The following is a 23495-nucleotide window of genomic DNA, read 5'->3' on the forward strand; positions in this document are numbered from 1 at the left end:
CCTTTCAGCTTTTAACTATTGCTTTTTCTTCTTCTTTGCAGGGAGGTGCTAGGGATTGAACCCAGAGTCACTTTATCACTGAGCCACAGCCGCAGGATGTGACAGGATCCCACTAAGTAACTTAGGGACTCACTAAGTTGGCCTAGAACTTGTGCTCCTCCTGTCTCAGTCTCTAAAGTTGCTGGCATTATATTACAGGCATGTACCACTGTGTACAACTATTGCTTTTTCTAGGTTCCATGAACTCTTTCCCCCATGTATGTCAGGATTTGGACAGATTTTAGAAGTAGACTTTAGAGCTCCCTGTTCTGTTATATCCTCCTTCCTTAGACTTCCCCCTCCTTTTTCCAGCCCCTTGTTAGCCCTAAACTTCATCTTCTGACTCCAGTAAGACTGAATTTTTGTTTGGGTGCTAGCCACCACCACCATGCAAACTGCAGAATAGTCTTGGCCAAAAAAAACAATACAAATAGGAATCTTACCTAATGCAGTTCCCATCTTTTAAGTTCCCTGTCAGTTTCTGTCTGATTTGATCACTTTTCAACATCTTTAAGTAGTTGTTTTTTTTTTTTAACATGTTACCCAGAATTCAAAACTGTTATCTGAGAGAGGAGTAGCTTGATACAAGATATGCCCCCATTCATGGTAGAATCCTTTCCCATTAGATTTCATTGATTGTGTGTTTTTCCCTAAGAGGCAATTACAACATGAGTTACCAAAAACACATATGACCATATGTACACAAATGCACACTCTCAAAACAGCATGATAGATGGGCAAATTAAAAAAAAAAAAAAAGAGGGGAAAAAAGCAACCTTAAGAGGGGTCCAGGAGTGTAGCTCAGTGGTAGAGAGCATGCTTATCATGTGTGAGGCCTTGGATTCAATCCCTAGCACAAGTAGGACAGAAAAGAAAAGAATGAAAGATGTACAAGTCATCCTTGGTCTACTGGTGAAAGATTTATTATAAAAGTTAAACAATATAATGAGGTATAAAGAGAAATGATAGTTTCCATTACACAGAAGTAATTATAAGCTTGGCACAGTGGCTCACATCTGTAATCCCAATGATTCAGGAAGCTAAAGCATGAGGATCACAAGTTTGAAGCCCCAGCAACTTAGCATGACCCTGTCTGAAAATAACTGGGAATTTAGCTGCCCTGGGTTCAATCCCCAGTAAGGCACCCGACAGAAAAAAACACTATATATTTAGACAGATGTATAAAATAAAATTATTCCATATATATCCTTCTAAAACTTGTTTTTACTTTTAATTAATATTTATATATTATTAAACTTTTAATGCTTTTCAATAATTTGAAAGTTATCCCAAGCTAAGATCCCTTACATTCCTTTACAGATGCACTATAATTTACTTAATAAGGTCTCTACTAATTTTCTTTTACAATGATTTCATTAGTACACTTCTACATTAAATAGTCTCATCAGTTTTCTCATTTGTTTGATTGTTCTGTAGGACAGATTCATAGAAATGGAAGTTTACATTTTACATTTTGACAGACACTGCCAAATTTCCTTTCATATAGACACCTACTGGTTTATACTTCCAACCGTAACTGATTGCATCCATCTCTACACCCACAGAGCAGTTTAGTTCAGGACTCACCCCACTCTCATTTACTCCACCACTCAATACTGGACCAATCAACAGAACAAGGATTCTTCAGGTCTTTTTAACCTTCATTCTCAACAGTAACCTTGCTGAACATTCCAGTTCCCCCCTCTAAAACTGCAGCCTTGCTAAAACCTATCCTGTTTAGCTGAAGCTTTAATTTCCTGTTTAGTTTGAGCCAGTCGTCTTTCTTAGAACTCAACGCTTAGCAATCTGGCCTATTAGTGGGGGTCAGGCATGTAAAGGCTGTACCTATGGATTCCTCATCTAATTTATGGTTAAGTATTTAACCACCACCTCGAATTAGGGTTGTAATATCCTACCCACCTATGTAGATACCCTTTCACTGATCATTCCACACCTAGGACTTAGAGTCAGTCCTTCAGTGACTGTAACTCTCAGCTGTCTGCAGCCCTGTCCTCTCATAATTCTTTGGCCATTCAGTTCCCATGTGATTAGGTGCCAGATTCTCCTTACACTGGTCCTGAAGGGACCGTACCTCATGACCCAAGTTTTGGTATATCTTACTTTGTTAAAAACATTTCTTGTCACACTAATATATTCCTCTTAATTTCTTTTACTTCAGTTTCTTGGCAATTCCAAAATTTAGATCAAGGGTAGTTTGTGAAATCAGAATATCAGATTTCTACTTTTAAAACTTCATGCATGTTCTGGATTATCCAAAGCAAAAATGCATTTGTTAATGCTCAGAATAGGAAGATCTATTCCATTAGCAGGCATTCACTATTGAATAAGAATGGGTATTTCTTCATTATACCACCTCAAACAGTTATTTAGAGAAGTGTAACATACAGGTTATCTGAGCTTTGAAAACTGCCCGCGGAAAATGAAACTGTCCTTAATTTCTGAGGAAAATCTGTGAATAACATGAATACTTAAGAGACAAAGATGTCAGGCATGGTGGTAAACGCCTGTTGTCACAGTTACTTGGGAGACTGAGGAGGAAGAATCATTTGAGCCTACAAGTTCAAGGCCAACCTAAGCAACATAGTGAGATCCTGCATCAAAACAAAACAGAACAAAAAACTCAGAGAGACAAAAACTGATCAAAATGAGCATTCAGATCTGATGGTGAAAGAAAAGCAGGTCAGTTACTTCCTTTGCACAGATGACTGAATGAACACAAACCTAAGAGAAGAGCACATTCAACTGAAGGGTTAGGGGGTTCACACCATATAAAGGCGTTGCTGAGCAAACCAAGAAGAATTTAAAAGAAAAGTTCTCTAACCTTAAAGAGTATGAGCTCCTTAAGGGTTTGAACTGTGTCACTGAGTCTGTGCCCAGCATAAAGTCTAAGATAAGGATGCTCAATTAGTATTAATTGAATGAGTTGATAACAATTCAAAGCAAATAAATGATAACTGCCAAAGAGGTAGAATGACACACTGCAAACCAACTGTAATATGTCTTACTAACCCAGCATGTCAAAACCAGAGTTAAGAGGGTCTTATATAAACAGGAAAATAAATATCTCTGTAAGGCTGAGGTAGAAAGCACACCCTTCCCATTAAAGACAATTAGAAGGTGCAAAGTGTTTTAAAAGGAGAGAGACAAAAACGAGTATATTCTAAAAGCTGCCTAGAAGTTTTAATAATAAAACTGAAATAAGAAAAATGAAAAAGGTTACTACTAAGAACAAAAATATTTTTAAAATAACAGCTAACATTTAATAATTGCTTACTTTATCCCAAACATTATTTTAAATACTTCATACTTTTTTATTTTTTAATGTTGGGGATTGAACCCAGGGCCTGCATGCCCCCAGTCCACTTCATATTCTTTTATGTGTGTGGTACTGAGTACTGAACCCAGGGGTGCTCTACCACTGAGCTACAGTCCCAGCCCTTTTTTTTTTTTTTTAATGTTGAGACAGGGACTCGACGAATTGCCACGGCTGTCCTCAAACTTGTGATCCTCCTGCCTCAACCTCCCAAATAGCTGAGATTACAGCCATGTACCACCAGACCCAGTCCTTTTTAATGTATTCCTCATGATGTATTAGCCTCATTTTATGAAGACACCAAGGCATAGAAAGGGTAACTTGCCCAAGATCACAAAGCTAGTAACTAATAGAGCTAGGATTCAAAATCTAGCAATCTAGCTCAAAAATTTAGCCTTGATTTTTTTTCCACATTTTCTATTGGTACATTACAATTTTACCTAATGCCATCTCTCTGATTTTTACAAAGTCAACCATAAGGTGTAAAGGTTTGGAAAGGTTCCAGCTGCCTCAGACTCAGGTCAAAGGCAGTAGCAACTGAAAGCAACAGAGAACAACTGAGCACTATCCAGATGTCCTAGCACAGTACAAAAGGCCTCTATGACCAGCTCCCCTTTGTCTTTCCAATACTCCCTAGCTACGTTCCACTCTCAGTCATACATTCTAATGATACAGAACTACATGCTGTCTCCTAAATGCATCCTGCCGCTTCTCAACTGAGTGCCACTGCTCATGCAGCTCACTCCGCCTGGTACCATCATTCTTCCCCATCTGTGACCCTTGCTTCCAGTTCCAGAGATACTTTCCTGAAGTTTCGCTGAGCCTACTGGCTACAGGTCTATTGGCAATTAGGTTCCTAAACAGAAACCTTGTCTCATTTGAGTTCCAGGTGCTTGGCACACAATGCAAGTGGGCATTAAAAGTTTGCTGAAGGAATTAACAAATAATCTCAAAAACGGAGAATTTATGAATAGTGCTCTAGGGGGAAAAGAGACCTCAACAGTAGCGCAGGGTATGGGGTCCAGGCAGACTCCCTGAACTCTGTCCCAGGCATCTGAGAAAGGTTGTCACAACACCCACAGCTGTACATCCAACCTTCCTGCAGCAAACCTTCCTCAGAGATGCTGAGGAACTCTTCCTACTGAGGTCAGAGGATTAAGGAGCCAGAGCCAACTCTGCTGGGAAGGAAAGGAGACAGTGAAGGGCTCTGCTGAGGTTCAGCAAAGGGATAAGCCACAATTCGTTACCAGGTCTCTAACTCCCTATCAACCTCTGCTAAGACATTTCCTCAAATGAAATGTGTTCCTGAACTGAAGTCCAAAGAAGGAAGGACGGGAGGAGGGGAGGAAGGAAGGATTTTCTCTTGAGAAAAAAGGAAATGTATACTTTCAGCATTGTTAGGGAAAGCACCTAGACCAGATGACTGGAGGCACTCTGCCAGATGAACTTATTTCCTCCTTATCTGGATTTTCTACATATTAGAACTCTCAACATGACTCATACATACCGCAAACTGCTGTCCAGACCCCTGCCCCATCCCCACAGTCACGACAACAGAAACCATTTTGGTCACACTCTACCCTCATAAATATGTATAATTCTTTTATGTCAGTAACAAAAAACAGTTCTTTCTTTCTGTGTATGTGTGAGTGTTAAATGAGAATGCCACCCAGGACCTTGCACATGCTAGGCAAAGTATTCCACCACTGAACCCAGCAAAAAATATTTGACCAAAAAAGGGGCCGGGGGCATAATGAAGTATGCCTGTAATCCCAACTACTTGGAAGGCTGGGCAGGAGAATTGCAAGTTCAAGGTCAGCCTTGGCAACTTAGCAACACCCCATCTCAAAATAAAATTAAAAAGGGCTATAGCTGTAGCTCAGTGCTTGCCTAGTTTATGTGAGGAACTGGGTTCAATTCTCAGTACTAAAAAAAATAATAATAATTTTTTTGGAAATATAAAGCAAAGTTTCAGAGTATCTGTAGATTTAGAAGTTATAAAATTAAGGGTAGCTTAAAGGAGCTCACCTGTAGGACATATTCTAAATTAAAGCCAGTTTTTTATTTAGTATCATTCCTGCTCCAAAATATGTTCTCTACTATTCCCCTTGTCTTTTTTTTTTTTTTTTTTTTTTTGGGGGGGGGGGTGGGTAGGGGAATGTACTGGGTATTGAACTCAGGGACACTCAACCACTGAGTGACATCCCAGTCCTATTTTGTATTTTATTTAGAGACAGGGTCTCACTGAGTTGCTTAAGGTCTCACTAAGTTGCTGAGGCTGGCTTTGAACCTGTGATCCTCCTGCCTCAGCCTCCTGAGTTTCTGGGATTACGGGCATGCACCACCTCACCCGGCTCCTACTCTTCCTCTTTTCATAGCTGAAATCTTATATCTTAAAGAATTGGTAATTCTGGTTAGAAAGTACGGGAATAGGGGCTGGGAATTTAGCTCAATGGCAGAGTCGCTTGCCTAGCCCTTGCAAGGCCCTGAGTTGGTCCTCAGCCCTGAGGTCTTAAACTTGCAATCCTGCTGTTTCTGCCTCCAGAGTCACTGAGATTACTGAGATTCATTCCTTTTTTTTTTTTTTTTACAATTATTCTACAATACCTCTTTTACCATATGAAATTGAAATTTTACATATAACCTACTTACACACAGTTTCAAGAAAAGTCAAGTATGTCCAAGATATAAAGGGAAAATGATTTTCTAAGAAAATCAATTTATTTCAATATGCGAATATTCCAACATCATTACACTAGAAGACAGAGCAGTGACATGCTTACACCCAAATGTGGTATCACTACAATTCAAAGAGCTACAAATACAGACATATACAGGTTTATTTTATTGGTGACTGCAATATCACAAGTGACACTACCAAGAGTTATAGCATTTTCCAAAATGGTAAAGTTAAAAACAATCTTCCCTCATGAAGGTGCAGTCCTTTAGACATTCACTAAATTTTAAAACTGTGCAATATTTTGTTTTTATGTAAAACAAGGTGAAATTCTATGCTCTATCATCTATGCAGGTAATTCACCTTATGTGAGCATCTAACAACATTCAAAAGTCAAAAGGGACAAGAGACAATGATGCTTTAAAAAATATTTTTAGTTGCAGGTAAACACAATACCTTTATTTTATTTGTTTATTTTTAGGTGGTGCTGGGAATGAAATCCAATGCCTCACACATTAGACACGCACTCTACCACTGAGCTATAACTCCAGTCCTGAGACAATGATTCTTCCTGTGAGGTATTCTGCATATGGAAACACATCAGCATCCCTGCACACCAACCTCCACCTCCAACCCCATCCCCACCCCCAGCCTCAGCAAAAAGCTGATCACACCTCACAAAACAACCATAGTTCCTGCTGAAATACAAATCTTACAAGGCTTACTGCAAGGAATAATCCACTCTTTTTTCTTGTCCTCCTTCACCTTCCCCTACTCCTGCAATGAGTTCACTAACACTCTATCTATTTTCTTAGAAAATCATTACTAGATAGCCCTAGATAGCCCATAGATGTATATCATATATAACTAATTCATTGTGGCTTTTGTGGGCTAACATTGGAAATCAACATTATAACACTATTTCTACTGGACTACACACTACAAATTTGAATTTTAGAAATAAATTTTGGGAACATAGTATTTCCATTAAGTCAGACTTAAATACACTGATATCTCACCATCAATGTTCTCCACAATTTTTTTTTTTTAATTTATGGGTTGCCAGCCAAGTTACATGTAACTCATCTACTACTATAAAGGCTGGACATACATGCACTCTATAATCCCAGTGACTCGAGGCTGAGGCAGGGGGATCACAAGTGCAAGACTAGTATCAGCAATTTAGCCAGACCCAATCTCCAAAATAAAATAAAAAAGGACCAGGGTGTAAATCCATGGTAGAGCACCCCTGGGTTTAATCCCCAGTACCACAAAAAAAGTGCTGATGTGGGCAAATAAAATCAATCTATCTAGTCCCCATTTTTGTGGCAAGTCAGTACAAAGTACAGGCCCTTTACCTAAATTGTTAGCATATACTATTTTTACACTTTAATTCTTCCCTTTCCAAATAATGGAAAATGTTCTTTAGTATCTATTGTTGGCACCAGTACCAAGTACTTGCCCTCAATACACAGAGATAGAAGGCCCCTTAAAATACTGGCTGAACTGATTCCCTTGCCCATCTGTCTCCCAATCTCCAGACCTAAGGATCCCTGAATTCCAACCATGTACTTTTCACCCAACATATCTTCTACACCCACTTTGCCAACTCAAAGCATCCTCAGACTCCTGTTTTTGAAGCAGCCAAGAGATACAGTCCCTGCTGCTATGGAGGTCACACTCCAGTAGGTAGAGAGAACTGGCCTGTGAGTAAAAGAATCTTTCTTTTCAGTGATTAATGCCATACTCACAGGTTATCATTCAACCAGGTTCTGTACTAGGTGAGGATAACAAAATGACCTCTACTATTTTTTTTTCCTGCTCTAAAAATATCGTGTATGGTTAGACAGAATCTCTGAAAATAAATCCTCTAAAGACCCAACCCAGTGTATACAACTAGCTGTTTCACCTGTGCTGGGACCTAAGTTTCCTCCTTGTAGTATGTCTTGATACTAAAAGAAATGAAGAGGAACAACATTTGGTTCCTTCCCTCTTTACCCACCAATGAAAAAGCATTCATCTCCATTTCTCTATATTAAAATGGTAAGAATTGCAATTTGTAAACATCTAAGGAATCAGACATTTTGATAAGTTAGGCACAACCTTGAAGATGATGAAAGGGTTATCTCCAAAAACTAAAATGATCTGTCTTGAGCAGCTCTACTAAGTAAAGATAAGGCCACTGCTAATTGAAAAACTTTTCAGGACCAACCACTTTTACACATGATTTCTAATCTTCAAAACAACATATGTATTATTCTTTCCTGTTTATAGATAAGGAAACTGAAACCTCAAGAAGCTAAAAAAACGTGAACACTCAAAAGTAGCAGAGTCAAAATTCACAGCCATTTTTTGAAATCCAAATCCTGAATATTTCTGCTACATTGACTTGCTTCTCGGCTTTTTTTTTTTTTAACCTCTCAATTTTATTTTAAATTTCAGTTTTTTAAGGAAGGCAATTTCCCTTATCATGAACCCTATCTACAGTAAGCTGCTATATGTCAAATACATACCATCGTACCACTTTAAAAATGTACTGCTTTTATTTATTATGTTTTGGTGGCATTAGGGATTAAACCTAGGGCCTCAAACACGCTAATCACTCTACCACTGAGCTACACTACCAGCCCCTAAAATTTTGCCTTTTACTATTATCTTTTTTTTTAAGACACAAAACAATCATTTTACTATAAAAGGGACTCACCCTCAGAAAGGTAGAGATTGTAGTAGAAAAACTATGTAATTCAACTTTTCATTTCTATAGTAAAGATGAAATGCAGCCATGTATGGTGGTACAAGCCTGTCATCTCATTTACTTGGAAGGCTGAGGCAGGAGGATCTCAAGCTCAAGGTCAGCCTCGGCAACTAAGTGAAACCCTGTCTCGAAATAATATTTAAAAAAGAAGGACTGGGAGATGTAGCTCAGTGTCTTGCCCTGAGTTCAATGTGGGGCGCTGGGTTCAATCCCAGTACTGGAAAAACAAAACAGAACAAGAAAGACAATTGCTGAAACAATGAGGTACTGAGAGTACAGAGCAAACTGAAACTACTTAACATCCAGGGCATTAAATAGGGTAGTGTGAAGACCAACTTTTTAACAAAACCCCAAATGCTTGGAGAACAGCCCTCTATTCTCTTAATACTGTTATTTTGACAGAAGTCTAAGTATCCCATCCACTCCAAGTAAGAAGTGTCACAGGCTAATGTTTGAAAGTAATCCTAATTATTTTCATTGTATCTTTATATTTGAACATTATTTCAAGAAGAGATCATGTTTTCAAGATTCTGACACTGGTCTGTGATTAAAATTTCAAATACATCTGAATTAAAACCTGAAGAGGGGCTAGAGATGTAGTTTAGTGGTAGAATGTGTGTTTAGCATGGGCAAGGCCCTGGGTTCCATTCCCAGCATCATTTAAAAAAAAAAAAAAAAAAAAAAAAAAAAAAAAAAACGCTGGAGTGATCATCTCGTTTACCACTGAGAGAGAGGGAGAGAGAGGAAGGGAAAAGGTGGGGGAGGAATGTAAAACACATCCTTCAGAATGGCTAAAATACAAGTAGTAGCAAAGATATTGAACAACTAAAACTCTCATACACTTCTAATACAAGTACAAATTGGAAAACTGGCAATATTCACTAAAGCTAACCATATGCATGTTTTACAATCCAGAAATTCTATGCTTATGTAAACTGCAATGGATATATGTTCATTTGTTCACTAAAGGACATGCACTAGCCGATGTGATCCTACAATATGTATAACCAGAAATATGAGAGATTACACTCCATTTATGTATGATCTATCAAAATGTATAAATGCATTTTACTGTCATGCACAACAAATTAGAACAAAAATTAAAAAAAAAAAAAAAGACATGCAAGTGCTTGCCTTGTAAGCACAAGGCCCTGGGTTCGATTCCCAGCACCCCCCCCCCAAAAAAAAAGACATGCACCAGAATGTACTTATGCCCCATAATAATAGCCCTAAACTGAGAAACTATCCATGTCCATCAACAGTAAAATGTATAAATAGAGATATAGTCACATAAGGGAACACTATACAATAATGAAAATGGTGTCTAAAACTTGGTGCAAAATATAGAATATCACAAACATAAACACTGCACTAAAGTAACAAGGCATAAAAGCCTATGTATTTTAAAAACAGCACACATATTATAGAACTTCATTAATATAAAACACAAAATAAACAAATATATGCTGTTAAAAAAACAGGATAGTGGTCACACTTTGATGGAGGTAATGACTACAAGAAGGCACAGGGTGGGGTGGAAGCCTTTTTTTTTAAAATATTTTTAATTGCAGATGGGCACAATACCTTTATTTTACTTATTTATTTTTTTGTGGTGCTGAGGATGGAACCCAGTGCCTCACAGATGCTAGGCAAATGCTCTACCATGAGCCATAACCCCAGTCCAGTGGAAGACTTCTTTTCTTCTCCCCGCCATGGACTAGCAATGCTTGATTCAGCACTGGAGGGGCACATCTTCAGGGGAAAAATGGCAGTGGGTCATCATGAGGGTCTGGGTTTTAGAGTTTAGCAGAGCCAGGTCAAGGGAGAGTTAACTCTAGTGGGTCTTTCTGACAGGCAGGGCCAGGTAACTGGAGTAGTGCAGGGTGGGGCAGGAGGACAGGAAGGTAACCATATCCTTCATTTCAGACTATGAAAGGGGTATAATGAGTGGGAACAACATCATCATATCTGGCTACTTCCTGCTGGGAAGGGGCAGAGTAGGGGATCCCGTCAGAGATCTGTTAGAGGATAAGGAGCAGGGGAGGGGGGAGTGCATTTTAGGTTCCTCTATAGTCCTGGTGGTTTTGGCATGAGCGGGTATAGAGGGAGGAAACTTCAACATTGCTGTGGGGATTCCTTCCTTATGGAGCTCAGGAGAGTCATATTGCAAATGAAGGAAACTGGCTTTTGCATGTTCTTGGGAGGTGGTCCAGGTTAGAAGAGTCACCCTGTCTAGAAGTTGCTACAGTCCTGAATGGTTGACATAGAAGCAACATTCTTCCCTAAGGAAGAGGCAAAGGCCACCTCATTCTGCAGTAAGGAGATTGAGGTCCTGATGATTCATTACAGACAACTTTAATTTGGAGACCAGCTTGATAAAATCCTCTATTTTAAAGACTTGGATACCTCTCTGAGTAATGAGAAGGCCAGTGTAGCATGCAGGAACAAAATGGCAGAAAGTGGCCTCTGACCCGAAGGTCTCATGGAGAGAGAGAAAAACTGGAGGTTTGTTGGAATGGGGAGGGGTAAAAAGAATCCCCAAAACATCCTGTTCCTAGTAAGAGAACCAAATGAAAGCATACGAAAGAGAACACAAAAAGACAAAGAAAACGGAGGCAGACCTCATGGACCAGTGATGCCTTATTCAGCAATGAGGGTCACAGGGAAAAATGGAAGGCTTCTTGAGTGCTGAAAGTTGTTTGTTTCTTCAGGTGAGTGCTGGTGACATGGGTATGTTCAGTTTGAAACACTCAACAGATGAGGAGCATGTAAGCAGCAGAGTGCCTAAAGAGCAAAGCTCTAAAATTGAAGTGCCCACTTTTGAATCTCAGTTCCATCACTTATTAGTTATGACTCTGGGCAAGTTATTTAACCTTTCTGTGCCTCATTTCTTCATTTATAAAATGAGCCTAATATCTACCTCACAGGGTTATTATGAGGATTAAATCATCATAAGACTTGTAAAGTGCTTATTAGCACAAATGGCTATTATTAAATATTTGCTAAGTAAATAAAGTGCTTTATTCTGAAGCAACACAAGAAAATGAGAGAGGGAAACAGAGACATATTTGATTTGTTCCTAAAAATACATAATTATTTCAGAAATGATGGTGATAATAACTGAAGTCCAAGGCAACGGCACATGACCCAGAAGTTGAGACTGTCCTGTGAAACTCCACCTAAAGAGACCTTGGATAAGCAGTCAGCCTCTGGGAGTCTGCAGCCCCTCACTGTCCACTGAGGGCTGGCCTTGATGATCTCTCAACATCTTTCCAGTCTTCAGTATCTGAGTAATAATGAGTGGAGGTGCTGATCAGGAACTGAGATGGCTGAGCTTACACTCAGAATTCTGAAATCTCCTATGCATCTGAATTTCACCTAAAACTTGTTTTTAAAATATATACCACATCTATCAGCCATGTCTATGTCACTCAGGCTCACATTTTCTGCAGTAATTTACAATAAATAATTGAGACTCTGAGCCAGGAATAGTGGTGCATTCCTATAACCCCAGCTACCCAGGGATCTGAGGCAGGAGGAGCCCAAGTTTGAGGCCAGCCTGGACAACTAATCTCAAAATAAAATTTAAAAGGCCTGGGGATATAGCTCAGTGGTAGATTGCTTGTCAAGTAATGCAAAAAGCCTGGATTCAACCCCCAGTATTGAGAACAAAACAAAACAAACTTTTGATGGGTTTCCCAAAGCCATTTAGCTTTCTGCATCCATGCTAGGATACAGTCCCTAACTTTTCTGGACATATTACATAGCTACTCTTTATTAAACACCTATTTATATGCCAGAAAACACCTACTTAATAACCTCCGAAAAATACCTGCTGTTATTCTTTCTTGCTATTCTTATCTTTTACTTAAAAAAAAACAAAAAAAAAAAAATTTCAGGCTGCCCTGCTTATTAGTGGCAAAGCTGGAAGGTGATTCTGGTTTGTCTGAGTCCAAAGCCCATAATCTTTCCATTAGCCATACTTCCCTGACTTGTTTGACAACCAATCATATGCCTTCTTACTTGTACAATGAAAGGTCAGGTAATCTAAAAGGCCAAGGTAATCTAAAACAAGAATAATCTAATTTAGCAAAAAATCAATTTTAGTTATTTTTTAAATAAATGATTACTGTGTGTTTTTAAGTAAAGCGTTTTTCCTGGGTCAATTTAAAGGAATACTATGCACTAAAGCTATACATATTGTATAGCAGTCATTCAAATTATGGGCCAAAACCTTAAAAGATGTTAATATTTCTTCCTTGCTGCATCCCCAGTGCCCAGATAAATGTCTGGTCCAGAATAGGCATTTAAGAAAACTATCTTCTATATCTTTCCCCCAAAATCTTGTTTACCAAAATATTCTACCACTAATGAGAATGCACCAGGCCCAAAGGCATACACCTGCAATCCCAGAAATTCAAGGGGCTGAGGCAGGAGGATGGCAAGTTTGAGGCCAGTCTGGACAAATTAGGAAGACCTTGCCTCAAAATTAAAAAATTAATAGGGGCCTGGGATATAGCTCAGTGGTAGAGCACCACGGGGTTCAAACCTCAATACAAAAAATAAAATGAGAATGCATTCCAACAAAACACTTTATTATGTGAAACCTCATGCCTAAAATTAAACATGAGAATCACTGGGATATCCTCTCGGCTGCAGGACATTCTCCTTCAGGCCAAATGGCATCATCATCATCAAGTAATTATCAAACTCCTATGATATTTATTTAACACAGGAAACTCTGTATACCTTCCCCTCTATCTCCCCATCAGGTTTGGCAAGCCTTAGAGCTATAGGCAGGTCAGCCTGTGTGTGTGTGTTAGAAACAAAAGACATTCAAATGCCACCCATGATTAGGCAGCTTTTCCAAGCTAAACAAACGCAAAGTCCCCAGGAGTTTGACCTCTCCAACCAGACTCATATTCTTGTACCTTTTCCTAGAGCCCTGAAATTGCAGCTATCACATATGGTAACCTCTCCACCTCCTCCTCAGTCCCTGGCCCAATACCAAAAGAATTGGAACCATTTCTCAATATCTGTCATACAATTCCAACTTCATCTACCACAAAAGACAAGTTGTTCTCCAAAGGTGCACCAAATGTGTCAGTACATATGATTATTTTTTTTCTTTAAGGGACTGGGGTTGTAGCTTAGTGATGGCGCGCTTGCCTAGCACATGTGAGGCACTGGGTTCAATTCTCAACACCACATAAAAATAAATAAATGTAAAAAATTTTTTTCTTTAAAATTGTATATTCAAAGAAGATGCACAGAACACGAGACACTATGGGGAAAGGGTCCCACTACCTACCTTCCTATGCAACTCAGGCAAGTCACTTATCCTCTCAATGCTTTAGTTTCCTCAGCCACAAAATTAGAGGCTGAACCAGATCAGGGATTACTCACCTATTTCAAGATGCCTTGAGGATTCAGGCATATGGTTTAGGGGTCCCTAACTGCCCCTCCCCAAAACCTATATTTAAAAAATTAACCTATGTATATGGGTTTTTATAAAGAGAAGGCCTATGGCCTGTATCAAATTGTCACACAAGGGCTGGGGTTGTAGCTCAGTGGTAGAGCACTTGCCTGGCATGTGTGAGGCACTGGGTTTGATTCTCTGCACCACATATAAATAAATAAATAAAGATCCATCGACAACTAAAAAAAAAAAAAAAAAAAAAAAAAAATTGTCACACAAATTGTGACCCAAAAAATAAACATAACTCATGTTCCATTGAGTACTATGCTTTTTTTTTTTTTTTTTTTTTTTTATACCAGAGATTGAACCCAGGGGCACTAAACCACTGAGCCACATCCCCAGCCCTTTTAATATTTTTATTTAGAGACAGGGTCTCACCGAGTTGCTTAGGGCCTTGCTAAATTGCTGAGGCTGGCTTTGAACTCCTGAGTCTCCTGCCTCAGCCTCCCAAGCAGGCACATGCCACCGCATTTGGCTAAATTCTTACATATATTAACTCATTTGATCCTTGCAATAACCTTTTGAAATAGATACTATTACTATCCCCATTTCAGAGATGAAGAAAAGTTCAGACTCCAGGAGGATCACTTGAGCCCAGTTCCAGGCAAGCCTGAACAACACAGCAAGACCCAGTCTCAAAAGAAAAGAGGGGCTGCGGATGTAGCTCATGGGTAGAATGTATGCTGAGCATGCTCAAGGCATCAGTTCAAACACGAACACTAAAAACAAAAAGACACAAAAAAGAAAAAAGGAGCCAGGTACAATGGCACACACCTGTGATTCCAGCAACTAAGGAGGTTGTGAAAAAAGGAACTCAAGTTTGAGGCCAGCCTTCACAATTTAGTAAGACCCTGTCTCAAAATTTTAAAATAATAATAAAAAGGGCTGGGGAGTAGCTCAGTGGTAGGGCATCCCTGAATTCAATTCCCCAACCCCTCCCCCCAAAAAAAGGAAGAAAGAAAGAAGAAAAAAAAAGAAAAGAAAAATCCCAGATAATGTTATGAGAGGGGAAATGATCTCTATGCCCTAATATCCTATGTCTATTCAATTAATAAAGCTTTCATCTCGTTGACTGTCCCATCCTGCAATCTTTAGTCCTACTTTTAAATCATTACACCAAACACCCAGGTTAACACTACCTGAGAAGGACTACATTAGGTTATTCTGAGAAAGGGTACAAAGGCACTTTGCAGCTCCAGATTCAATCTCCTTTTTGTTCTGTAAGGTGATTAAATGAAAGATGTATCTGAATATAATTGATAATTAGAGTGTAAGATCAAAGTACCACCAAATAAGCCAGAGGGTTAGCCACAAAATGAGGAAGCAGTGACAGATTGTGTCCCACACACCACTCACCAAATGCAATGACAAGACCTGTACCTCAGTACAAAGCCTGGGTGCCCCATGTTTTAACCTGTATCTCCCCACAAACTCTACCTGCTGAAAACCGCTGCCCGCTGTGGAGCCAAGGTCCATATCACTATTGCTACAAAGACTAACTAATAAGTTATTAACCATCACCAAACTCATATTGTAATAAGAAGTGAAAACTAAGTGAAAAGCTAGCTGCCAATTTTTGTGGCAACAAGTCTGACAACCTAGGATCTTAACACTCAGCTATCGTTGAAAACTGTCTTGCTAGCCAACCTTTCATACCCAAATTACGGAGCGATATTACAGGGCTTAACAAAAGGCTGCAAAGCAGAAGTGGACCTCGCTCCTACTTTTCACAGGCTGTCAAAAAAACACCTCGTCTTAAAGGGAAGGTTGCTGAAACTTTATCTCCTACTCTCATGACCTTTCTCCAATTAGTCTGTGTAATGAGGAGAAGGAAGGGAGAAAGGAGCTCAAAGGAACGGCCCCGGGTGCGGGGCTTACATCTTTACAGGGGTGATGCAACAGGGTCAAACAGCAGAGGAGGAGTTGGGAGCTTCTGGGAAAGAGAAAACCAGTGTCGGCCCTGGAAATGAGGTTATGCAGGACCGGGTGGCGGGGCTCAGAGGGGCATGGGGATAAGAGGTCAGAGAGGGAGGAAGTGCGGCCGGTGCGGTGGGTCCAAAGGCAGGGGACGGAGAACCCCACTGGGGAGCGGCAGGAAAGACTGGGCTCCTTGGGGGCCTCGGAGGACGGTCAGGGGGGTGTGGGAGCTGAGGGCGGCGCGGCAGGCCAGCAGAGGGCGGAAAAGGAGTCCCGGGGGCTGTTGGAGTGGGAGGAGGGGAGGGGACTCCGGCGCCGGTCCCCGCGGGCCCAGGGCGAGGGAAGAACGGAGTGGTGGCAACGGTCGGCGCCAGCGGGCGCCGGGGGAGGCTGTCCGGGCTCGAGTTGAGGCGGGGGCCGCCACCGAGCCCCGGCTCGGAGCTGGAGGCTAAGGAGCCGGAGGGCGGAGGGGTCAGGAAGGGCCCCGGGACGGCCGCTGGCGCTCTCACCGGGACAGGTGTTTCAGGATCTGCTTCTTAATGATCCCGGCCATGCCGGAGCCGCGGCCCGCGTGGAAGGCAGGCGGGCAGCTGTAGCCTCCTCAGTCCTGGAGAAGAGGCGGCCTCCTCACATCGCCGCGGCGCGGGCACCGGATGCCGCAGCCACAGCAGGCGCCATGGCGCTCTCTCGCCCCTGCCCGGGCGCCCGGAGCTCCGCCACTATCCCACCCACCCGCGCGGCGCCGCAGCCGCCAGCCCAGAGCGACGCGGAGATCGCGCGCCGCCGCCCCGCGCCCGGCCGCCACGGCGCGCGGTGAGGCGGGAGCGCGCGCGACGAGGGGCGGGGCGGGCGGCGTCCGCCGCATCCCTCGGTCCTCGCGTCTGCCTTGCTCGCAGCGAGATCTGAACGGCTTCGACTGTGAACTGCCTCGGGAAAGCCGGCGTTTGTGATTTTCTGCAGGCACGACTCCGGGGTGACTGGGTCCACTTCTTGTTCATTTCCCGTCCGCACTCATTCACTCGTTGAGCAGCAGCTCCTCGCCAGGAATCAGGCTGGGCTAGAAGCGGTAGCGCCTCTGGGGCCGGAGGAGGGGGCCGCCAACAGGGCCACGGCGGTCTGCTACGAAGGCCGTGTGCCTGAGCGCCGAGGACCCGGTCCCCAGTCCTCTAGCTGCCGATCTCAGCCTGCGGCGGGTCAACCACTGCACAGATGTTTACTCTAGACCCGAGAGGTGCGCGGCAGAGAGCCCTCCCAGATGGGGGCCGAGGAAGAGACGGCAAATTGTTATCCAGGATTTTAGAGACCTTCATTTTACAAACAAGGAAACTGAATCCCAGAGAAATAGGTCAAAGAGCTGCCCCAAGGTCACCTACTTAGTGAGATTCAGGACTTTATCTCAAGTGTTCCAACTCCAACCCCGTACTACTTCCACTCTATTTTGTCCATACACTGAAAAGTGTGATCTATATGCCAGGGACACATATAGACCCAATGGCAAAAATGAGCAGATAGTGACTCTCTGGACTAAAATCTTCAAGCAAAAACTTGAAACAAATTCATGAGACAGACTTACAAGCCATCAGCTAATTTTATTTTTGTGAATATATTATACAAAAATCAAGGACGTTCAACTACAAGTGTCCCTTCTCTTGTCCCTCAGATCTCTTCCTGAATTCCAGAGATAGTTTAAGTACGGTCAACAATATATTTAAATATTTTTACATAAATAATCAGCAGGCTTCATGTATAACTATCTCTTATTAAGAATAAGTTCAATATTTCTCAGAAGTCCTCAAAAAATTTACCTAAAAAGGACGCAAATCATCCTTGGACTGGGTGCTCCAACAGGGCTGTGTACTCCATAGTTGTCTCTCTGACCACTCTAACCAGACTACATAGCAGGACCAATTGGGCCCACAGAAGTTTCTTGCCAGGATTATTAGCCATTATTGCTTCTTCCCAATAAGGCTCTCAGCTATGGGGTCCTCAGGATAATTTCTTGCATTTTAGGCTTTTCCTGGATTACCCTGTTGTGGGAATCAGGCAAGAAGCACTTGGCACTTGAAGAATGGGAGAAACTCAAACTTTACTTTTCACCGTTGGACCCAGAGCTCAGCACTCCAGATTCTGAGTGCCCCTTACCAGTTTTTCACCACATTTATAGGCTATATAGTGTCATAATTTTCTAGTCTAAAAAGATACATGGTTGAGCACAAGGTTTCAAAAACCAATATATAATTGTAAGAATTTTCAAGTGGGAAACATGTTTACAGAAGCAGAGTGGGGATAAGGTGACTGGCTCCTCTTACAAGGCCTTTAGTAATCTCTAGCCTTGGGCAGAGAGCCTTCTCAGGGGTGTTTACACTTCAAAGGAAAGTAGTTAGATCCTAGGTCCTTTACAATCCAAAGGGAAGGAGTGAATGGTGCTAGTTAGTTTCCCTAAAAACCAGCTGGTAAGGGAGAGGAACTCTCTCCCTCTCCCAGGCACTAATTTTTACAGACAGTGTCCTTAGTGTATTTTGTATCCAGGCCTGGATCAGTTACCCACTACAACCACAGCAGAGAGGATTGGACATCTGACATCAGTCATGTAAAACAAAACCTACCTATTCTCAAAGCGTGCTCACTGAATAAGTCATCATGCCTGGTGAATGAATTATTTTTGCTGAATGCAGAACTCATGCTCTATAAAAATATGACCCTCTAGGGATCAAAGAATAAGAGAGTTCACACTCTCACCAACAGCATTAATGTGTCTATCTTCCCTTGCAATGCTAACAATCCAAGACATATAAAGACAAAAGGGATCTGGAAACAATCCATACTATTCCAGGGGGAGGGGGGAGCAGTGCTGGGGATGATACCCAGGACCTTATGTATAATAGGCAAGTGCTATACCACCGCTAAGATATGCATCTGCCCCGTAAGTTTTTTTAAACATGTTATTTGAGATTATTGTAGATTAACATTCAGTTGTAAGAAAATACAAATATATCCCTGTACTAGTTCCCCTGATGCTAATAATTTACAAAACTACAGTGCAGTCCCAGTGTGGTGGTATGCACCTATATTCCCAGCTATTCCAGAAACTGAGGCAGAAGGATTGAAAAGTTCAATGCTAGCCTCAGCAACTTAGTGAGATCCTGTCTAAAAAAAATCTGAGAAGGCAGGTCAATGTTAAAGCATCCCTGAGTTAAACCCCAGTCATACACACACACACAATAGTACAATATCACAACCAAGATATTAATATCAATAATCAACATATTTACAAAGAAAAAATAGTATACAAAACATTTCCATTGCTATTAGGATCCCTTATGTTGCCCTTTTATAATCATTCCAGTCTCCCTGTAGTATACATCATATCTAATTGTCAGTTCAAGAATTACCTGGGCAATTTATCAAGATCCTGTCTCAAAATAAAAAGGACTCGGAATGCAGCTCAGTGGTAGAGCAACAACCAAAAAAATAAAAAATAGGAATAAAAATTTTAAAAATTTTAAGAAAACATTGTAACTTTTTCTCACATTTTTTCTTAATGAATATAAAAAAGTATGCTTATTCTGAAGTGCAGATCACAATTTTTTATATAATTTTTAAAAATTTTTTTCACATATGTACATAGAATAATAATGTTTGTCTCATTCTACTGTCCTTCCCATCCCCACTGCTCCACCCCTCCCCTCACACCCCTCTGTATAATCCAAAATTCCTTCATTCTTCTACCCACACCCCCACTATGGATCAGCATCTGCTTATCAGAGAAAACATTTGGCTTTGGCTTATTTCACTTAGCATGATATCTCTAGTTCCATCCATTCACCTGCAAATACCATAATTTCATTCTTCTTTATGGTTGAGTAGTATTCCATTGTGTATATGTATCACATTTTCTTTATCCATTCATCTGTTGAAGGGCATCTAGGTTGGTTCCATAGTTTAGCTATTGTGAATTGAGCTGCTATAAACATTGATGTGATGCATTGTCAGGGACCAAGAAGTTCTCATTCTGAGAACATTCTGACCTTTACAATAAGCAGCAGCGCCCCTCCCCCCTCCTGGCTGATAATTCTGACAGTATGGCGCCTATGGTGCCGTCCCTGCTTCTCTTCCGGGACTTCACCTTCCCGCCGTTGCGAACCTCACCTTCCCGCCGGCGCGAACTTGCAGCCTATCAAGAGCCCAATAGAAGAACACAGCCAACCAGGCTGCACCTCGTCATACCCCTCATTCCCTGAGCATATAAATACCCCTGTGTGAACAATAAAAATTTGCAGCTTGATCAGAATTCCTGTCTTGCTGCCTCTCCTTGCGTCTCTTGTCCCTTCATTCCTTCTCTCTTAGGTTTGCCGTTCCGCGTTGATGTCCCGCGGGTCGGGACAGTTGGCGCCCAACGTGGTTGGCTTGAGCCTTTGTTTGAGAAGCGAACGCTGCCCTCTGGGGAAGACTTGGCCAAGCGGGATTCGGGATCGCCTCGGTGGACGCGACCGGGAGTCAGATCCAGGAGGAAATTGAGGCCAGCGCAAGGTGAGTGACGCACCATGGGACAAGCAGTTTCGTCACATGATTTGTTTCTGACGGGTCTCGAGGAGGCCCTCAAGACTCGGGGAGCGCGTGTTAAGAAAAAGGATTTAAGATCATTCTTTTCATACATAGAGGATTTGTGTCCTTGGTTTCCCCTCGAGGGGTCAATTGATGGTAAAAGGTGGCTCAGAGTAGGAGACTGCCTCAAAGATTATTATGAGACTTTTGGTCCTCAAAAGGTGCCTGTCACTGCCTTTTCTTATTGGAATTTAATTAATGAGATTCTTAAAAGCTCACCCTTTGACAGTGGTACTTTAAAACTTGTAAAGATTGGGGAGCAGGCAATGCAATCCACCTCTCGCCCCCCATCGGCATGCCCTTCGGTTAGTATTCAAATGCCCCCTACTCAGCCTTCTCAGGACCCTGGGAACCTCCCAGACCCCACCTTACCAAAAAAGTCCCCTAAAAGTCCCCCTAAGATTTATCCGGTTTTAAATCCCTATGATGAGGTGACCCCAGAGGAGGAGGCTACCCTGGAGGAGGCAGCGGCTCAACACCATTCTCCAGACCTGCCACCTCTTAAAAATCCACCTCCCTCTTATATATCCCCTGCCTTTCGTGCTCCGGCCCCTCAGGGACCTACTGCCCCCCCAGACATTTTTTCCCCACTTCCCTTGCCTAATCTAACCCCTTTACGCGAGTCTCTCCAACATAGGCGGGAACAAATCCAACTTTTAAAAGAACTAAAAGCCCTTGATGCCGAGCTTCGCTCACTGGCCTTGGGCACGGAGTTAACACAAACTGGCCCAAGACCCCTCAATACTCGTAAGGTGAAGCCATGTGGTCAGCCTGTTCTTGCCTTTCCAGTCACTCGCAGTCAAGCAGATCAGCCCGCATAAACTGAAGCAGAGAATTTAAAAGGAAGTCAGGAAGAGGAATCAGGGGAGGAACAAGAGGTAGAACCAGAGAGGGAACAAGAGGAGGACCAGGAATCAGGGGATGAGGAGGAGCCCACCTCTGGACAGAGTGGAGCCCTTGGTTCTTATAAAAGGCTGAGCCTCCGCTTTCTTGAAAGACTTAAAAAGGCTTGTACACAGTATGGCCCCACTGCACCTTATACACTGGCCTTGCTAGAGAACCATAGTACACAGTGGCTCACCCCTAATGATTGGAAATTTTTGGCCCGAGCCACCCTCAGTGCGGGTGACTTCCTGTTGTGGAACGCAGACTTTAGGGAATACTGTCGGGAAACTGCCCAAAAAAATTCAACCAAGGCTTCCTCTAAATCCTGGACCTATGTTAAACTAGTGGGTAATGCGCCATTTGATACTAACCCTAAACAGGCACGCTTTCCTACTGGGCTCCTAGCACAGGTTCAAACTGCTGGTTTGCATGCTTGGAGACGGCTCCCTCAAAAGGGCTCGGCCACCACCTCCCTAGCAAAAATTCGTCAGGGTCCTGACGAGCCTTACAGTGATTTTGTTGCCCGGCTTAATCTAACTGCGGAGCGCTTACTTGGACCAAGTGAAAACGAGAGCTCCTTTGTAAAATATCTTGCCTTTGAAAATGCCAACCCAATATGTCAAGATGTTCTTCGGCCCCACAAAGATAAAGGGGACCTTTCTGACTTCATTAGGCTGTGTGCCGGGGTAGGAACAGCCCATGCCATGGGTCTCGCCATTGGTGCCACCTTCACCAAGGCCCTTCACAACCCTGGCCCACGTACTTGCTTTACTTGCAAACAACCTGGCCATTTTGCGCGAGACTGCCCAACAGGGAGACTGGGTCAAGGACCCATATCTCCTCAAACAGGGACTAAACCACCTCCGCTCACCCTTTGCCCTAAATGTGGTAAAGGTCGCCACTGGGCCAAGGAGTGTAGATCCAAGACCAATGCCCTTGGACAGCCTATTCCCTCTAACTTCTCGGGAAACTCCTCTCGGGGCCAGCCCCTGGCCCCGACCACCCCCAGAGCAAACCCAGGGGCAATAAGGTTTGTTCCCTCTCAGACTCCCAACCCAATCCAGGCTCCCTGTCCTTCTCCACAATCACCTCCCTCCAACGTGCTACCCCAGGCAGCGCAGGATTGGACCTCTGTGCCTCCACCGATACAATATTAGACTCTATGCAAGGACCTCAAATAATACCCACTGGGGTTGTAGGCCCCCCTCCACCTCATATGTGTGCTCTTATTCTTGGGAGAGCTTCTACCACCTTACAAGGTGTTCAGGTCTTCCCTGGCATCATTGATGATGATTACACTGGAGAAATTAAAATACTGGCCACAGCTGTTAACGGAGTAGGGGCCATCCCTGCAGGAACAAAAATTGCACAATTAATACTCCTTCCCCTCAATTCAGGAAATTCACCAGGAAACACAGCCTCTTTAGGTTCCTCTGATGTGTATTGGGTCCAACCTATCTCCCACAAAAGACCCACTCTTACCTTATTTATTGAAGGAAAGAAATTCCAAGGGATCCTAGATACTGGTGTGGACGCCACAGTTATTTCTCAAAAATATTGGCCATCAGAATGGCCCCTCACCTCATCACTAACTGACCTTAAAGGAATAGGGCAGTCAAGAAACCCCTTAGTTAGCTCCAGGGTGCTTAATTGGACTGACACAAAAGATAACACAGGGAATAAAGGAACCGTTACCCCCTTCGTTGTTCCTGATCTCCCTGTCAACCTTTGGGGACGAGACATTCTAAGCCAAATGAAAGTTATTCTTGCTAGTCCCGACTCTTTAGTCACTCATCAAATGCTT

General features: G+C 42.4%; 1 protein-coding gene across 2 annotated transcripts in view; it reads right to left on the bottom strand.

Moving 5' to 3' along the window:
• Bltp3a (bridge-like lipid transfer protein family member 3A) overlaps window positions 1-16952 on the bottom strand; it is a 73423-nt gene extending 56471 nt beyond the window's left edge. The window contains exon 1 of one of the 2 annotated variants that reach the window (XM_047558571.1): window positions 16711-16952. In XM_047558571.1, coding sequence (XP_047414527.1) covers window positions 16711-16754 — 44 coding nt within the window. In that variant the 5' untranslated portion in view covers window positions 16755-16952. The remainder of the gene's footprint in view (window positions 1-16710) is intronic. The other variant, XM_047558570.1, reaches the window with a different exon arrangement.
• Between the last annotated feature and the right edge of the window lie 6543 nt (window positions 16953-23495).

Source organism: Sciurus carolinensis, chromosome 7 (genome assembly GCF_902686445.1).
Source record: "Sciurus carolinensis chromosome 7, mSciCar1.2, whole genome shotgun sequence".
Classification (NCBI taxonomy): Eukaryota; Metazoa; Chordata; class Mammalia; order Rodentia; family Sciuridae; genus Sciurus; species Sciurus carolinensis.